A 19,438-nucleotide genomic window follows, 5' to 3' on the forward strand; every position below is an offset into this window, starting at 1 on the left:
CTATGCAATTAAATACACAATTGATATTGAAAGGTCTTTGTCATAATAGCCAAGAGTACTAGTACGACAAAGCTGGCTAGGTTTCAGAGTGCTCACAGCTAGCTAGCAGGACTCAAAACAGATGCAGACAAATGTGTAATGGCTGCAGTTACAGGGAAACTCCCATAATTATCACTTAAGGAGAACAAGTCTATCCTTAAAATACTCTCTCAGCTGAAATGATTCTTTTTTAGTCTGTAGCCGCCAGGAAGTTCTAGATAATAACAAGATGTTTGATATGAGCAGACCTCTACCTAATTCTTAAGCCCAATTTTCCCCTCTCTATGAGGATACTGAGAGCATTTGACATCCTTTCCATGTTATAACCACCAAGAGATAAGAGTCTTATCTCTTAAAACATGCAAGAATCAATGAAAGGGTAAGGGCCATGTCCAGCATCCCATGTAAAGGAGGAAATTTTGACATGGCTGGTTTGACATGGTCATGAGGCTGCTCTATACATTTTGTGATCCCCCCCGCCAAAGTTTAGGACACCGGTTTCCAAGAGATGTCAGCGTTGCTGACTCTATTCCTTTGCCTCCACTCTATTCTTTTTTTTTTTTTAAGATTTATTAATTGATTGATTGATTGCTATGTTGGGTCTTTGTTTCTGTGCTAGGGCTTTCTCTGGTTGCGGAGAGCGGGGGCCACTCTTCATCGCGGTGCGCGGTCCTCTCACTATCGTGGCCTCTCTTGTTGTAGAGCACAGGCTCCAGACGCGCAGGCTCAGCAGTTGTGTCTCACGGGCCCAGCCGCTCCGCGGCACGCGGGATCCTTCCAGACCAGGGCTCGAACCCGTGTCCCCCGCATTGGCAGGCGGATTCTCAACCACTGCGCCACCAGGGAAGCCCTGCCTCCACTCTATTCTTGAATCCCCTTGCAGGCACCAGTGTTAGCTCTCAAGGAAATCAGAAAAGGGGTGAAACCACGGACCCAGGCATCTCCTGAGGCAAGAGTGGAGTTTTCTGTAATGAGCAGATCGGAGTCCCAACAGATACTGCAAATCTGCGCTAGCCTGTTACTAGTTTCATCGAAATGTGTGCTAATCGTGTCACTGCGTTTTCTTGCCACCCTGCCCCATCTCTCCCTTGCTAGGCCACTCTGGCTGACACAGTAAACGATGCCACCTTCACAGCCGGGTGCCCTAGCGATTGAGCCACAGAGGATCCCCGTCAGCACAACCGCCACCCGGGATACCCAAGCTCTTGGCTCTGTCGTTCTAGAAACCCCGGCGTCGACGGTGGGGCCCAACGAGCTTTGGGTCTCCGAGATAACGCACGCTTCGCACTAGAACCTTCTCAGGGCGCCCGGGTGCTCCCTCGGGGCGGGGCTTGCGCAGCCCGAGCTCAGCGGCCGCTAACCCCGCGCCCCGTCGTGGGTCGCCCTTTCCGGCCGCTGCCGAGGCCGGGTCCGCAGCCATGGCGCTGTTCTGCCGGCGCAAGTACAGGAGCGGGGACTTGGTGTTCGCCAAAATAAAGGGGTACGCCCACTGGCCGGCCAGGATCGAGCAAGCGGCCGAGGTCAACCGCTACCAAGTGTTTTTCTTCGGGACCCACGAGACGGCCTTCCTGGGACCCAAGCGCCTCTTCCCGTACGAGGAGTCCAAGGAGAAGTTCGGCAAACCCAACAAGAGGAGGGGCTTCAGCGAGGGGCTGTGGGAGATCGAGAACAACCCCACCGTCCAGGCTTCCGATTACCAGTTCGCCCAGGGGAAGAGCTGCGCCGAGGGGCCCGAGCCGGAGGCCACCGAGGGCGGTGGGGACCCGGAGAGCCACACCGACGGCGGCGGCGGCGCCGAGCCGGGGGAGCCGGGCGTCGACCCGCCGGCCAAGAAGGAGAACGAAAAGGGGCCGCTGAAGAGGAGCGCCAGGGACCCGCCGAAGGACATCCCCGAGCGTCCCAAGGAGGCTGATTCGGAAGAAGGGGAGGAGATGGAGGAGGCGGCCACCGCGGCGGAGGATGCGAAGCCGCTCCTCGTGGAGCTGGAGAACGACCGCGCCGCGATCGGGCCGGGCCCAGCCTGGCGGCCGCCCCCGGGGGAGCAGGAGCGAGAGGAAGAGCCTGCCGAGAGAGAGGCCGAGGCCCCGGGCGTCGGAGGCCGCGAGAGCCGGTAGTCACCAAAGTTTCCAGAAGAGCCCCCGCCCCATTCCTGCTGCGGCCTGGCTGTTACTGGGGGAATTGGCCACGGCCTGCAAACTGGCACCCCGCCCCCCCCCCCCCCGCTCTCCACCCACTCTCCCTTTCCACCCCCGGCCCTTGGGGACTGAGCTGCATGGGGCAGGCCACCAGGCCCCCACCTCTGTGCCCTCACACCCCTGGGATCTGAGTCGGGGCCTCTGCTCCCTGGGATGAGATGAGACCACCGTGCCCCCTCCCTGCCTGCAACTGTTTGCCAGCGCTTCTGTTGGGGCCTGGACCGGCCGTTTCCCCCTCGCGACATCCCTCTGTCCCTCCCCTCGGGCATTATGGAGCTCCGCTTTGGAATCAGGGGTGGGAGTTTCGGAAGGGGTGGAGGAGGAGCAGGGGGTACTTCCAGGGGCCTGGCAGGGGCAACTCTCAAACTGTGGTGGGGCGGGGGTGGCGTCTCCCTGAGCTCTTGTCTACTCCTCCCAGGCCTATTGTATCGGAGGCCTAGTTGCTGAGAAAGTGGGACAGCTTTTGCGGGAGGGGCCTGCCTTTTGCCGAGCCAGGGAATTATGGGAGTTGTAGTTTACCATCACATAATTTGTGCGCTTCCAAGTTGTTTGTGCAATCATAAGTTTAGCTGTGACTAGCTTCTTGGATTGGAAGGTTGAGGAGCATCTGTCCCCATTTAGATCTTTAGAGCCACACGGGATGTTCTGAGAAGACCCGTGGCCACCCCTCTCCCTCTTCCCACAGTTCAAGGCCACCCTACAGTCATATACATCACCCAGGCATAAAAGAAATGGGCACGCCTCCATCCTGCTCCTAGCTCTAACGTTGCTACCCCCATTTCTGAGATGAACTAGGAGGTTCCCTTTCTACTTGGGGTTTGATGACTTGTTTTGTAGTTAAGGTTCCGTCGGTGTTCCTTTGCAGTGTCACTTCCCATCCACATCCCCCAACCTGGTCCCCTCAGTACACTGTCACCAGATCTGATACGTAACTGACTGAGAAGACAGAGGGAAACAAGGGGCTCCTCCCCACCTCCTCCTAGTGGTCTCTCTATGCCTTCCTTCATCTTTGGTCTCTTTCACCCCTGCCCTTCTCCCTTGGGCTCTGATGAAAAATTGTTGACTGTAGCTTTGGAAGTTTAGATCTGAATTCTTTCAGTTCTAAGGAAATAAAACACGTTGATTACTTCAAACAAATCTCGGGTCTGTTCCTTTGGTTTCTGAAGAATTGGCCCTTAAATGTAATGATCCTCTTGTTTTCTATACATCCTATATTAAAAGCAATTGTTTATAATGTACGGTATCTTTTGGAATCACCCTCGATAAACCTTTTTTATCTTAAGGTCTGTACCCTTCACTCGGTCTGTGATAATCACTGCCACTGATTAGAATGAACAGAAATAAGTCAACTTAAAATGTTTGAATGGTGACACCTGGTTTAAAACTGAGTTTAAAACTTAAAACTGAGTTTCTAATACTCTACATGCTTTGCCAAACAACAGATTTGGTCCTTTTGTTGTTGCTGCTTTCCCAGATCTTCTCACTACTCTTCTCCAACACCTTTTACAGGAAAAAAAGGCAGTTGCTTTTTATTTCCAGTTCTTAAAATAAGGTAGTAGCTGCAGAATATTTTGTGTCTTTTCAATGCTTTGTGCAAATATCTGGGGATATTTAGATCTACTTAATGATAATCACATGCTGCGTTCCAGTTTCTGTATTTGTCAACATTGCACGCATGCAGAGACTTACTAAATACTGGAGTCCTTCTCACAGAACATGCCAGGCCATCGCTAACCATCAGGGTTAGCAACTGAAGACAATCCTATTTTTCTATCCCTGTATAAAATGGTATTATTTTATTCCAACACAGACACATCAGATGAATCCTTGCTTTTCAACTACTGCTGTTACAATAATATTAATACTAAGAGTTACTATTCAATGAACGTTTACCATGTGCTGAGAAGAATGGCCTCATTCAATCATTGTAATAATCTGGCAAGGTAGATATTAGTGTTCAAATTTCCCATTGGAAGCAGCTCTGGTTCAGAGAGGTTAAGTGATTTTTCTTACACTTCACAGAACAGTCAAGATTCAAATACAAACTTTGCTGGTCCAAGCCTAAGCTTTTTCCCCTGGATTGCACATTTAGAAAGCACTAACTGTAAAATCAGAAGTTAAAAAAAAAAAAGTTATTTTAGTATCAATAACAAGTAATCATGAGAGTAGTTTATATTGAGTCTCTCAAGTGAGTCAGGCTGTATACTATATTCTACACATAATGTCTTTATTAATACAACTACTCAATTAGGTACCTACTATTATCTCTCTTTCAAAGCTGAGGGAGCTGCAGTTTAGAGTTGTTAAGTAATTTTCCCAAGGTCAGACAACTAGTAAATGAACCAAAATTCAAAGGCAGGTCTTTCTCATTCTAATCATAAGTGCTTTGTTTTATTATATTTTATTGTTTGCTATTGTATAAAACTTCCTATTGAATAAAATGGGAGTGCTTGCCCTCTACTATTTTGAAGTGAACGTTTAGAAATTTGTGTGGCAAAGACTATATTAGCAAACATTGCTTGTGGCTTGTAAGAAAAATCATTTGGGGCATCTGACAATTGTCATTAAATGACTTCGGGAAATGATGAGGACAACTGCACATTCAATATTTTTCAAGGAGTTTGTGACTGTAGGAAGTTTGAATATGGATTGGTATATTTGCCACAGACAGGCATGTGATTTTGATAAGGTTTTTATGGAGGCACATCTTCCGAAATGATTCAATAACCCGAAAGATAGAAAATGAAATTATCACCATTTGAGTCTCTCTCTTTGTATTATTTCTTTCTTCCTTTTTTTTGTTTCAAATGTTGAAGATAGGAAAATTTAGTGTTTATTAGGGAGCAGCACACACTTGCCTCCTTGGTGACTATAATATTGTAGCTAAAATGGTGATCTAAATAATAGTACATCTAAAGGATGATTCACAGAGTTAGTAAACACAAAGAAGACCCAATAAAGAAAGGGAAACATGGAAAATCTGTATTCTCAGCCCTCTTCTCCTGGGCAGTAGACCCTATGTGTATGCTTTGGTGGTCAAGAAATATTTTGTACAGACTGAAAAAGAAGCTGTTTTCTAAAATTTTCTTTAATTTTAAAATTCTCCGTAATTCCAGTGCTGTTTTTTGTTTTCTTCTGAACAATATATGTCTCAGTGACAAAATGACTGATGAAGAATTAGTTACTTTACCAAACAAAGAGCACCGCCTGGCCTTTTGCTAATGCTGTGTTGGGGGTATTCAGATATGTTCATGAATGTTCTGAAGATCATGTTTAAGCGTTCCATGTAAATGTGTGTTCATCACGTTGTCAGTGATCTGCAGACACATTTAGTGTTCTGGTCTCTGTAAGCCTTTCCAAGTATTTGATATTTCACACAAACATCACAGATAATGTCACTCTGGCAAGGGATTAAGATGCCACTGGGGGTTGTAAGTTTTGTTTCTTTTTTTCAGCTCTCACCCCTCTGCAAATTCTCATCCACGGTGCAGGTGCAGATTCTTCCTTGTGGCTTGTATGTCCATTTTATGTTTCCTGAAAATGTGGTAGATATTCAGGGCACATAGAGCATCTTCACTTCATTGTCAACACTCTTGTCAAAGAAAAGCTTCTGCTACACATGCTAAGCACACATGCTGCTCCTTGTGTTTAGACAGAGCTGCCTCTCTCTTTGAACCTGGCCAACTAAAGGTAAGAGCCACCCCTGTGTGTTCCTGTAGCACTTCATGCACACACTGGTCATATTCTACTTTCTTGTTTATTTTTTGCCCTTTCACTAGACTAGAGGAGAAAGAAAATATGTTTCATTAATGTTTTATCTCCATTCCCAAAACATGTTAGTAAGTGCATAATAGAGATTTTCAAAATGCTTCAAAGCCAAATAGTCCTTATAATCATGGTGATGGAGTAAAAGTCATAGGTGAGGTTGAACATATTCTGACTCTGAAAACAAGGAGGCAGTGTATACTGGCCCATAGACTAATGACACATGCAGGTTGGGTTGATTTTGAGTCCCTGTAAGTAGCTTCCTAAATTAATTAGGTGACTCGAAGAGCATTGACAATTCTCAGAGACCCAGAGAAATCTTTGCTCTCTGATGCCAAAGCAATGCTATTTATTTTATCTAGGTTTTCTCAATATTTGAGTCACTTGTTAAACCACATAAAACAGGGCATCGTTTGCATAATACCTCAGCCCCCAGGTAGGCAAGAGAAGATTCTGGTTGCTGCCTTCTTCAGACAGGAGCCATATATTAACCATTCAGCCCAAAATTTACAACAATAAAATGTGAGTATGCCAAGGAAAACTTGGATCTTCCCTTCCTTCAGCCTCTTATGGTGTAGACACCTCACCCGGTGTAGACATCTCTAAGAATTTAATGTATTTAAAGGAACGGGATCTCTTCACCACTCTCACAAGCCAACTATCTGGCTTATATATAACCACTTATCTTTCCCACTCTTGGTGGAAATATTGATCATATTAGACTTTGAGATCTCTAAAATAGAGACCTCCCAAGTGGTTTTCTAGAGTAACTCTGACATCAGACGATTTTCTCTTTGTGGTCTGATTTTCCACGTAAACTTCAGCTTCACTGAAATGGTCTTAAGAATGCCAGAGGATACACAGAAAAAATCATGGCAAAAGGCTCCAGATGGCCAGAGGCAGCTTGGGGCATCTGTTGCTCAGGGGCAGTCCTAGTCATGGCACGGCCAAGTCTTTGGCACGGGGACCAGTGAGTAACAAACCACCTACCTCCCGTCCTGGTGTGTGGTCAGTGCCTGAGGACTATGGGTCATTCGGTGAGTGCTGTTCTCTCTCTCGTTTTTTATCACTTTGGGACAAGCTCTTCTTTCTGCCCAGAAACTGACAGCTCCACTCCCTTCTTCCCTGATGAGCTTCCCCTAAATTACTGCTTCAGAATTAAGTATCACTCCAGTGTGTGCCAGTCAGATCCTGGCTTCCCTACTTCATTTCCATTTACTCCACTCTCTTACGCTCGGTAAACAAGTAACATTCCTTTACTCGTTTGTATCAACCAATAGGGTGTACCTTCTATATAGACAGGAACTATGATCATTTTGTTTATTCTAAGAACCTAGCAAGGTGCCTAGTTTATATTAGGCACTCAATAAATGGTTTTCATAAAGAAAGGAATGAATGACTAAATCCTTCTGTCTCTCCTCACCCTCATCCCAGCCCTCAGAGGAAAATTTGGGGAATTTTGTCATATAATAATGTCATGTCATGTTTGTAACAAAACACAGGGAGGGTAGTCTAAGGATTTTTTTTAATGGGTGTGTACCATTTTTAAATCAGATTGTTTTGTTTTTATTTATAGGTAGGTGTTGGTCTCATAAAATAACAAACCTTAGCAATACTGAAGCCCAAGGAGGATAAGTCAAATTATCTAAGGTGGACATCTGAATCTGAGTGTGAAGAAGCATATTAAACGCAATATCCAGATCCTTAAGTTATATTTTTCTCTTTAGTAATTTGATGCTTCATTATAAACTTCCTTTAATGCAGGAGGCAGCTGGGTGCCATCCGGCTTTGGAGCTACCCAAACTTAGATGTAATTTCTGGCTCCACTATTCAAGAACTGTGTGATCTCAGTTTCCCTCAACTACAAGTTGTGATCATGACTTTCGTGTGACAGGTTTGTTGTGTGAAGCCAAATAGCTCATATATGTTAAAATGTCAAACAGGACCCAGCACAAAATCAGCATTCTATTCATGTAGATTCACTTGCCTTCCAAGTAGTTCAGAGAACTCACCATACCATTTGAAATAAGTAGAGCCTAATGCATCACTTTTATTTAGGAAAACACTGGCGGCCTCTGTCTGATGCCCAAGCAGCTTCCTGGTTGTGATAATCCTGTGTTTACCCTGTCCATAGACAGAAACTGAAATCCTATCCTCCCATTTACTCATATGGCCCTTCAACTTGTTGCTTTAAATTCCCTCACTGTTAGCTGAATTATTTTGTGCAAACATGTCCCATTTTATATATTTCTCTCTTTTAGCATAACTCATCCAGCCTGTGGCCAGTTTTATTGCTTCTGTTATTTCCCTGGGATCCACTTACTGTTTTCCAGTGGGTATTTCTTCAATGCGTCTCCTCCAGTCTCTCACAGTCCTGGTTTTTTGCATCTGTGGATATAGCCATTGTATTGCTCTGATTCTGTCTTGGCTCCCTCGCCTTTTTGCCAGAGTTATCTGTTCACGCAGAATTTTAATGAGCTGCCCAGTTGGATTACTAAAAGGCATCGGAGTGTTACGAGGGATGGACCGTTCTATCCAGAAGCTCTCTCAGGTTTCATGTCCTCCTGTGATTTACCAAGTGTCACTTAATTTTGCTTTTTTTTTTTTTTTTTTCACACCCTGGCCAACTCTTCAGCACAGCCATTACCCACCTCTCTGGGTGATCTACTTAACACTTCATTAAAAAATATGTTCAGCTCAGCTACTTTCTCACCGCTCGTCACTTGTCAACAAGACCTGCTTTTTCCCTTCCACTCATGATTCTCCTGGTGCTCAGAATTTGTCAATCATTCCTTCTGCCCTTGGTGCAGTTTCTTCACACATTCTCCTCGGTGGCATTTGTATTTCAGCCTGTGCCTACCATCAACATCTATTCTTTTCTTTTCATCCTTGTTTTTCCCCTTGGAGGTTGAGATAAAAGCACTAATTTGAGTCAGTGAATACTTTGATGACTACACCTCAAATATCCATTAAAATCAAAAATAGAAAAAGACAAGAGTCACTGTTCCATGGTATGAGAATCACTGTTTTTTTTTCTTTTAAAAATTTCAATCTGCAGAATTATCAGAAATGGAGTAACAGCTTGGCTTTCACAGTTTTGGGTTTGTTAGAGGTGGGTGCTGAAGGGGAAAGCATTCTTACTACAAATAAGTGGGTGTGGCTGCATTGCCCCAGGGCCTGTGGAGAGCCCTGGGGACGGAGCAGCCAGTAAGACAGACAAGCTGTCTACCCTCAGGAAGCTTATGTTCTATGGGAAAAATGGAGAAATAGATAAGGAATAAATACAGTGGTAACTTCAAAATGCAATAATACTGGAGTGTAAACAGAGGATGACTGCGTGAGGAACATATATTTTCAATTCTCTTAAAGTTAAACTTGGTATATTGTAAGGCTCTTAGGAAGTCTATGGCTCATTTCAAATTAAACTGTTTTAACAAAACTAAATATTTCTGTCCTACTGTGAGTTCACAGCACCAGTGCTTGTACTTACTAAGGATGCTCAGTCTTTCTAATGCATAGAAAGAGATCCCAGAGACGTTCATGCAGTACACATTCCTATACGTGTTCAGTAACAACAAAAACAAAATAGCACCCATTTATTGAGTGCTTACTATGTGTTAGGGCTGGAGATATATCACCAAACAATATAAAAAGAGCACCTGGCTTCTTGGTGCTTCCATTTTATCAGGTAGAGAAAGGCAATTAAGACTATACGTAACAAATAAGGAAACTATATTGTATGTTAGAAAGATAAATACCACTGGAAACACAAAGCAAGGTAAGAAGGGCTGCACAAGGGAAATTATGTAATATAAGTAGGGCAGTGAGGGTGGTGGCCAGGTTTAGATGTGCACCTGGGGCTTTCACTTTCCCTGCCCTTCCATTTGTCACATCAGAATGTAAGTGTATAGAGTGGCATCCTTATGTAGATGACCTTGAATTGATATAATTATGAAAATATAAATAATCCACAAACTCAAATACTCATTATTTATAGTAAATTACTAGTGGCACACCTCACAGCAGAGAAGACACACAAATCCTATAATATTTGAAATGAGAATTGTTGCCCAAGAGCACGTTTTGTGTATTTATCGTACATATCCATGTGGCATCTTTTGCACTGTGGTATAGACCAAGATTTTATCTTTATGCCATTTAACATTTTATGTGTTTTTTTTTTTCTCCCCAAATACAAAATACTCAACCACAGGGGCCATGAAATGTTCTGTATCTTCTGCAATACCTAGGAGAGCACTTCACAAAGAATCATCCATTTTTATCAATTAATTTAAATGAATGGAGTCAAAAGTAGGTAGACGTTAGCAACACACCTCAGTATCCTGAGAGTTCTGTGCACATGTGAGATAAGTTTCATGTGCAATGCCAGTTACCGTAGAGGTTGGATGCCAATGTAACCTGATGGAGTATTCATGAGGCACGTGGTGACTGCATGCCTATAGATTAAGGTTTGCAGGGTGGGTATGTTTGTCAGAACAGATCCCTATCCCGGTCTTTACTAGCTAAGATCCCTGAGTAATTCACACTGGAGTCTGCATAGGGAGGGAAGTATGTGTGCAGGTGGGGAATATTCTAGAGACAAATTTTTATTGTTAACTCTCAAGGTCAAATTTTTACTTAGATTGCATAAGGATAGTTTGAATTGGTAGTGTTAAGTCATCTTAGGTTTTGAAAGCCATTTTTTTTTTTTCTGGCCCAGAATCTGAATTGTTGTTTCATGGCAGAACAGAGTTAGGAATTGATATAATAGATATAAATCAAATATGTTTCCAGGGTCCTATTTTCTATTCAGTCTCCCAAGGAGAGGCTTGTAGTATCCTGGGTTTTTGTAAAACATAACTTGAAATGCCAATCTTTTAGATGAACAATATAAGCCTGGGTTGGGTGATGGTGCAGAGTGTGCAGAGATAGATTTAGGAAAAGTTAAAAGCCTCCTTTCACACTAGAGAGAAAACCAATAGTTTTGCTCTTTCCACTTGATTGGCATTTGTAACAACTACTCACCTGTTAGCAGGCATTGCTTTGGGTCTGAATGTCAGAGCCTTGGAAACAATCCACAGTAAGGTTCCTTGGTGAGGCCGAAAAGGGCTGCTAGGCCACATCAATTAATAAGACAGCTGAGTATCCACCTTCTCATATTTCTTATGACTGTCATGAGAAATGGACACTCTAACTATATTTTAATCACATTGATATATGTGTTTGAATGCCAAGCAGATGTCATTTAGTGCAGGTACTCTGTAATATTTCTCACTCTGTGGGTTAAAAAGAGGGAGAGAGAATGAGGAAAAGGATATTTTACATCCCAAGTGCGAAGTGTGGAACAAAAAAAAAACCCAAAAACAAAACACAGCCCACTTTCTCCCTCTCAGCCCTCCTCGCCTCCCCCAGACAACATCACCTATGTTGGTTCCCAGAAACAAATATTACACCGGGCAAGAGAACGATCCTCTGGCCCTTTGATTGTACTCACCCTAGGAACTGGTTAAGGAGATTACCTCAAAGCCGAATATAAATAATAACGAACACGTTAAAAATGGTGGACAACAAATGGCCCCCAAACCTTCACGCTGACAGCATTGCCATGTGTGTTATCACGGAGAATCGAAGAGAAACTTCCTTCATAGAAGCTGCATATTTAATCTTTTTTTTTTTTTTCCTGATCTCGTGGGACCAGAATGGATACCACATATTTATCAAATTTGAAAAACAAACAAACAAACCTCAAGCCACAGATGGTTCTTGGCAAGGTGCCTCCTGCTACACTTGAAGGGCTGTCTTCGCTGTTCAAATGAAGAGATGCCCCCAAGAATTCTATCGCAAAAATAATTAGCATAGCGTATATGTGCAGGGCTGCTCTTTCTGCATTTTCCGTCTGTGGCTCAGGAGGACAGACAGCGGTGCATTCCTCCTGCTGCCCCCACCTCCCTCTAATAATGGCCATTATTCATAGCAGGGCACTTGAGGTCACTGGTGTGGTCTTTGTGCACAGGACCCTGCTATTCATCCTGTACCATCCCCTAGGTTGTGAGCTATGGCAAACGGATTCGAAAACCAGTTTGTTCTTTGTATACGAGATGTAGATTTGACCTTGTGTTGTCCTTCTGCGTCTTCTATGATCTCGCAAACACTAGACACAAGACTTTCAAGCAGCCTTGTAAAAAAATCTCCAACTGTGCTTTGGTTTTGAGTTTAAATCACAGTATTCCAATCATTTGTTGGTTTTGCTCTAAAGATGCCTGGGGCATCCAGCTGCAGCTGAGAGGGCAGACTCGTCATTGTTAGTAATTAGAAACAGCCTGCTAGTGATTCAAGGTAGCTCAGAATTCATGCTTTTTTTTTTTAAACCAAATGTGTTAGTGAGATGTAGTTTGCTGAATTCATTGTAGCTGTCTGGCTGCCTTTTTAACCTTGCTGCCCTGCTCACTATACATGCGGTCAGTCACCAGAGACCCTGGTTCCCTGTTGTGTTCCTGAAGCCTGATAAAATGCATCAAATATTAGCTGAACCTCCTGGTCTTCCTCTCTGTTGGTCACCATCTCTGAGATTTCAGCTACGCTGACATAGCTATACATTGAAATAACTTTCTAACATTTAATATGTACGCTAGGGTTCAGTAGGCACAGAATAAATGCCTAATGAATTAATAAATGATTGAATGAAAGGATGTTGCTTATGGTATTTTGAAGAATTATTATTTTTTCTAAAGAAATTGAACGATAGAAGATTGCCGAATCTTGCACACCCAAGGACCACTTCTCAGGGAGGCAAAATTCTATGGCTGCTTTTCCGTTTTTGCTTACTTACTGTGTTAAGGGGCCCCTAGATACATAAAAGAGTTTCACTGTACCTAAGGTCTCATTTCAGGAGTTATTTTATTGTCACTAAAGAAGGTATTAATAGTCATTAGCAATTGGACTCTGCTTTGAACACTGACTCTCTGAAAATAGACAGGGATGCTATTTCAGGGAAAAAAAATCATTTTAGCAGTATAACCAGGAAACATTGGGTGGCATAGCAAATTAATGGATGTCTCACATTGAACAGAATGATAAGGTAATTTGTGATCATCTGAATTAGGAACTTCATTACATAAATTCCAGAGCTTAAGATTAAGGTAGACAAGTTAGAATCATTGAAACATTTATGAATTGTTTACATTTTCATTTGGGTAACATCTATATATATTATGAGCTCTTCTATTAAAAATAAAACTTTATTCAGCTTTCTTGATCTAGATATGCTGGCATAATTTATCTAGAATTCAAATTTGGGTGGAATGGAACCAAATTACATTTTAATGTGAATATGCACAGAAATGAAAATAAATTTCCTAATTAAGCTTTACTCTCAGGCCCTTTGGGTTTTTTTTCTTGTGTCATTAACCTTTTGAAGCCTTATTGGGATGATGAACAGTTATTATAAATCATAAACAAAAATTGAAGCTTGGTGCTTCCCTGGTGGCGCAGTGGTTGGGAATCTGCCTGCCAATGCAGGGGACACGGGTTTGAGCCCTGGTCTGGGAAGATCCCACATGCCGCGGAGCAACTAGGCCCGTGAGCCACAGTTACTGAGCCAGCGCGTCTGGAGCCTGTGCTCCGCAATAAGAGAGGCCGCAATAATGAAAGGCCCGCGCACAGCGACGAAGAGTGGCCCCCACTTGCCGCAACTAGAGAAAGCCCTCGCACAGAAACGAAGACCCAACACAGCCATAAATAAATAAATAAATAAATAAATAAATAAATAAATAAATAAATAAAAATTGTATAACTTTAAAAAAAAAAATTGAAGCTAAAGATAAAGAGAATGAAAGTAGAATTGTCATAAGAGAAAAGTGGGAAAGGGAATTTGGGGAAATTTTTTGGAACCAAGCAAAATGATCAGATTTCGTATAGTCTGGACATGCCTGTGATGCCAGGGCAGGTCCTGTTCTCACTGGTGAACCCTGGTGAGCCACTCAGCGCTCGCTGGGCTGTGCCTCATGCCTTATCCAGGGCTTCTGTTAGCATTTTCAGGTAAACTCACCAGAGACGCTTATTGAGAAATTTGGGGGGAAATCAACCACAGAAGTATTTTAATGTAAAATTATGCCATGTCCCTCAAGAAGAACAAATTTCTCTACACACGCATAGCAGCCAGCATTTACATACAGTTTCAAAAAATATTTTTTTCAGAGCCCCAGCTTTCTTTATGATAAAATACTTCCACCTCCCTTTCTAAGGTGATAATAGTCAAAAGTTGTGGGTTTTTCCCCCTCATGGTAGCAAGTTATAAATTTACATTGGAAATTTATAAGAAAGAATTTCTGAAAGCTGTAGATTAGCATTTATAACTTCACGGAAAATTTTTAAACTGCTCAACATTTGAATATTTTTGCATTAATAAGGAAGAGGGCTATTTAGTGAGATCTAAGGATGGATTATGAGTGTTAATTTAATGTTCTTTGAAAAATGCAGAAAGTGCAAAGATTTAAACCAAATTCTAAAGCACTTATCCACAGTCTATCTGTTACTTGCCTCCTGGTCAATATTATTTACAATGTATAGTTGAAGAGGCGTTAAGTTTCTTTAAACATGTGTGAAAGAAGCATGCGATTTATGAAGGCTATAGGTGATTTATTTAAAACCCTTCCTATTCAAACAGGGAGGTAAGGGCTCATTGTTGTGATGGTAGAAAACACCCATCTTTAAACTAAATCTCCTAATGTTCCCTCTGTACTTAAAATATTTGGCAGACTTGTTTAATGTAACTGTTTCTTTTCTGGCACATAGAACTTTATTTAGTGACTGGGATAACTCATTAACCAAATCCCAGAAATAGAGTTTTCCGTGAGAGTCAGCGTTTCTAGTTTCTGATTATGAACTTTAAAAAGTGATGAGATTCTCATGAGCTTAAAGCTAGTGAGAAGAAAACCACCCACTGTCAGGGCAATGTGACTTTGCTTTCCTTACAGGGTTTAGCAAGTGCCCCTAAGAAACAATGGAAAATGTAAAACATTTTAACAGAGATATTTCATTCTGCTACAAATGAGGTCAGAACCTAGTTCCTAAGTTTGAGAATTGGAACCAATCGCTGCCACTTACCATCACAAATTTCTGTCAAGGAAACGGGAAATGTGAGAATAGTGAAAATATATGTATTTGACAGCTCTTGACAGCATTATCATAGACAGTCAACTTGACTAATGTCTTTTGTGCCATGTGCAAATGAAAGCACACTAGATACCCTGTAAGCTCAGCCCCAAGAGTGGCTCACATCCAGACAGATGAGGCTGTAATGGTGGGTTCTGCACTCCGGCATAAATCAGGGTGGGTGTTTGACCACTGGTTTAAATGGGTCTGTGATACTGACCCGTAAACATGGGTGATCGTCTATTGCTTAGATAAACATATAATACTGACCTCATTTCACATCTGAGTTTTTATTAAATACATCATAATTCAGAGTAAAATTGTGAAGCCAAGAATATGTAAGAGGACAATCTTCAAGCAGCCAAAATAGATGTCAATAAAGCTCATGCTTGAGAGAACCTGTCCCTGGGACTTTGGGGATATCGTGGAGAGCTATGAAGGCAGGTGGTCAGTCTGCCTTATGAGAAGACCCCAACGTTAAGACGCTGAGGGTGTATCGTGGCGGGCCAGAGCCAAGGAGGCAGGCAAGGGAGGTTATGCTAAGTCACATGGCTCATGGGGAGTGGTGCCTCTGCAGGGCCTCTGGAAGGACCAGCATTCTCCCCCTGCCATAGCAGGTATTCATGACCTGCGACACAGGGCTTGGGCAAGAGCCTAAAGATGACACATAGCAGCACCATATAGGGCCTTTTTGCCTTTTTTGTCCCACCCATCCTCCTGGTGGGACAAGGCAGAGGTGGGAGACCTCAGAAGAGAGAGGAGAGATAGGAGAGGCAGCGGCAGGTGGTGGCCAGCAGGGCTGAGGGCCGCACTGGACTTGGGGAAGCAAAAGCATTACAGCGGCTGGAGACGGAAATTATAAACTGAGTTAGATTAGCTTGAACTTTTAAGCAACCGATAATAGTTAAAAAATGATAGAATCTGATCCAGATGACATTAAAGGACACAGAAGGGGGATTTTACGGAGCAGGTCTGAAAATAGTGGTTAGAGGGGAAAGGAAGAATCACGTTTTCATCCTGTTGAGTAAATTTTTCAGTTTAACTTCATATTCAACGCCTTTTTCTTTTCCTCAGTTGTTATGTTGAATGAATGAAGAGATGAATGAGTGAATTTGGGCCTCTGGATCATTCATCGCAGAGTTAAATGCATGTTTTTCTACATTTAAAACAAAACCAAAGCCCCAGTGAGCAAATGGTAGAAGCTTTTCTTCTCCAGGAGACAAGGAACCTATCCACAGCCTTTAACTCACAGCAGTGGGAGTGCATTCAACCCCACCCCAACCCTGTCCCCACTACAGTGAGCCCCCAAGAAATCAGGGAGTTGCAAATTGTGAGGGAAGACAGCTACAGCTTTCACATTTATTTCATTTAAATTGTCAAAAAAACTTGTGTTTCAGAGAGCTATTTGATTTTTGAGAAAATTAATACTCATATTGGTGTTTTCACTTTTATTAAAATTGAAAAAAAAAAAACCCCACACATTCAAAAGAGAGCAATCAATTTCCCCAATAGGGAAACCAAGATTTCCAAGAGTAGAAATTTAAAATCCCAATACTTGGTATTAGCCCTGACGTTGCTTAAATTCCAGAAGGATTTAAATTTGACAACGTGAACTAAAATATGCCAGCTCCTTCCATGTCACAGTTGCTTAAAGTGTTACTCCAAGAAAAGCAACTGAAACTACGCATGTTGTTTGTTATTTCATGACATAGGATATTTGCTCTTATCAGAGTCTTATTGTTTGAAAGAGACTCCTTTTTCCTAGTGTGAATGTGAAATATCTCCTTCGGGGTCTGAGGCATGCATAAAGATGTATCATTTGCCTTTTAATGGGGGCTTTCTGGTGACCCTACAGTTCTAAATTGTTCTGTATGCATCAGGTATTCCTTACCGAATGTTCTTGCTGTGTGCTCTACAAATATGGATGGAAATCATTATAGTGAGGTTGGCTTCATATGATGACGTCACTCCAGAGAAAGCCTGCACCGCAGGGAGCATTTCCAGTAAAGTATGGCAGACACTGCAGGGTAATCAAAGTGCAAATTCCAATTTATTGAAGCAATATTGTTCTTGCTCCTGCATTTCACAAAGCTGTCCTTTCTCATTAAATTTTTGAAAGAGAAGGAATGAATTTTACCAGCATAAATCTGAATGCTAGTTGACCTTTTTGAAAACTCTGCATGGAGCACTGACATCAGCTGTCTTTTCCCACATGTGGTGACAAAGGGGAGAAATTGAGGCTTATAAGGACTAAGCTGAATATGTGTGAGACTTGATGCCATCTAACTCAGCTTCTATTCGAAGAGAAGTTCATGTACGTTGAGGGGAGTGCATTTGTTGATGACCCTGTGAAGGGCTGGTTCTGGATGGACATCCCAGGGATTGGCTTTGATTAGACCATGTTTTGCTCTCTGGCAGCAAACAAATGAATGAATATAAATAGAGTTGATATCATCTGTACACTGGTGACAATTCAACTGTTAAGTGTCTTAATTTATTTAATAGCTTATTTTTTATCAGATGTTTATTAAGCATCCATGATGTATCAATTGATGACGTGGAGGGATTATATAATCAAATTAAATGCAGTTCTTGCCCTTAACATGAAAGTAATTAGGAGGGGTCTTCTTATTAGAAGATTATAATACGGTGTGGCCAGTTTTATGATGGAAGGAGACCCAGGGTGCTGTAGGAGTGCCTAGAAGGGACCCTCACCCAGATAGGTGTGGGAAGGAAGCTTCCCAGAAACGGTGATATCTGATGTTTGATTTGAGTCTTTAATGACCAGTCAATCAGGAAGGGGTGAAGTGAAAGGGTTTGAAAGCAAAAGGACTAGAGTTTTTCAAAGCACCCAACATTAAAAATAATAATAAGAAGAATGGGGAATAAAGTTCCTTTCCTTTGGCTGGGGAGGAGAACACGGAAGAATGAGGAAAGCATCTAGTGGAAAAAAGAAAACAGGAGCTTGCCCATAAAGAGTCCTGTTTTCTCTACTGTGTTTAAAATACATGAATTTTGGTGTAAAGTCCAGAGTAGTTATTGACATAACTGCTCATAGTCTCAGGCTAGAGGGGCCCTTGCTCCGGAACCCATGCTTTAGGAGGCTTTTCTTTAACAATCACACACGCAAAATAAAGTCATTAAAGCATGCAAGACCACCTCTGTGCTCCGGATTTAGCAGTCATTGCTGGCCCAGTTCAACAGATAATCCAAAACAGCAGCTCTTGTGATGAATGTTCAGGGCCCAGGGAAGCACCCCTCCACAGCTGGCCCTGTGTCCACTTGAGAGGAGAAAAAATGGAAGCAATTTTCTTTTATTAATTTCTGCTAATTGACTTAAAACTTCTCAGATAATATGTATGCAATAGATTCTTGCCTAACAAAGGATAGTTTTCAAATCGGACCAAAGGAGCATCCATTTCCTTGCTTATCTTTAATGTTCTAATTTGTAGACAAAGAGCAAACTAGAATGAATTCCTAATTCCTAATTTGGGAATTAAGGTTTGTATTCCCAAAATTTGCACAATGAAGGCTAAGGAATATTGTACGGTATTAAATATTATATTACTAGAAAACAATTCTCTCTCTCTCCCCCCCCTTTTTCTCTTTCTCTATATATACACACTCACACACAATATATACACAAAAATATATACATGAAAACACATAAAGCATGATAATTTTACATTGAATGCTAAAATTTGAAAGGCTTTATTTATATGAAAATATTAAATTCTTTAAAATTGCATAAAAATTTCAGCTTTATGTTAAAACATTTTACTCACTCTTTTGATAGTCTTTTATTAGAATTTGTCTTTTAGTTTTATAGATAACTGAATATTTTGGAAGAAAAGACTTTTTGAAAATATGAAAAAATATTCATTTTTCATTTGTACTTATAACTTACATCTTTAATGAGTGAAACTATATTAAACTTTTGTATACTTGGAATATTTTTTAATCCTTTAGATCACTAGAACATAAATTATATAAAAATATTGATTAAAATAACATAATTAGTAATTTTGCTAAAATGAATATTATAGACATACATAAAATCTATATTATTGTGTGCTTTTATTACCCGTTCTAAACTCACCAGATTCTAAACAGAATGCTCAAATATGCACAACAGTGATTCAATTCAGTTGTTTTTACTATTTTCCTGACTTCATATAAAAAACCCATAGCTTTACATGTTATGTTGATATTTTATCAATATAAAGGCATATTTTTCACAGGACATATTCTATTTATCAGTTTGTTAAATTGAATAGTTTTTGTAT

The 19,438-nt window shown here is 41.6% G+C and overlaps 1 protein-coding gene across 1 annotated transcript; it reads left to right on the top strand.

The window, feature by feature from the left end:
* The first annotated feature begins 1,457 nt into the window (after window positions 1–1,457).
* On the top strand, window positions 1,458–2,153 carry HDGFL1 (HDGF like 1). The gene has a single exon (XM_059940695.1). It carries the CDS (start codon window positions 1,458–1,460, stop codon window positions 2,151–2,153), a length of 696 nt encoding a protein of 231 aa, XP_059796678.1.
* The last annotated feature ends 17,285 nt before the right edge of the window (window positions 2,154–19,438 follow it).

Source organism: Balaenoptera ricei, chromosome 11 (genome assembly GCF_028023285.1).
Source record: "Balaenoptera ricei isolate mBalRic1 chromosome 11, mBalRic1.hap2, whole genome shotgun sequence".
NCBI lineage: Eukaryota > Metazoa > Chordata > Mammalia > Artiodactyla > Balaenopteridae > Balaenoptera > Balaenoptera ricei.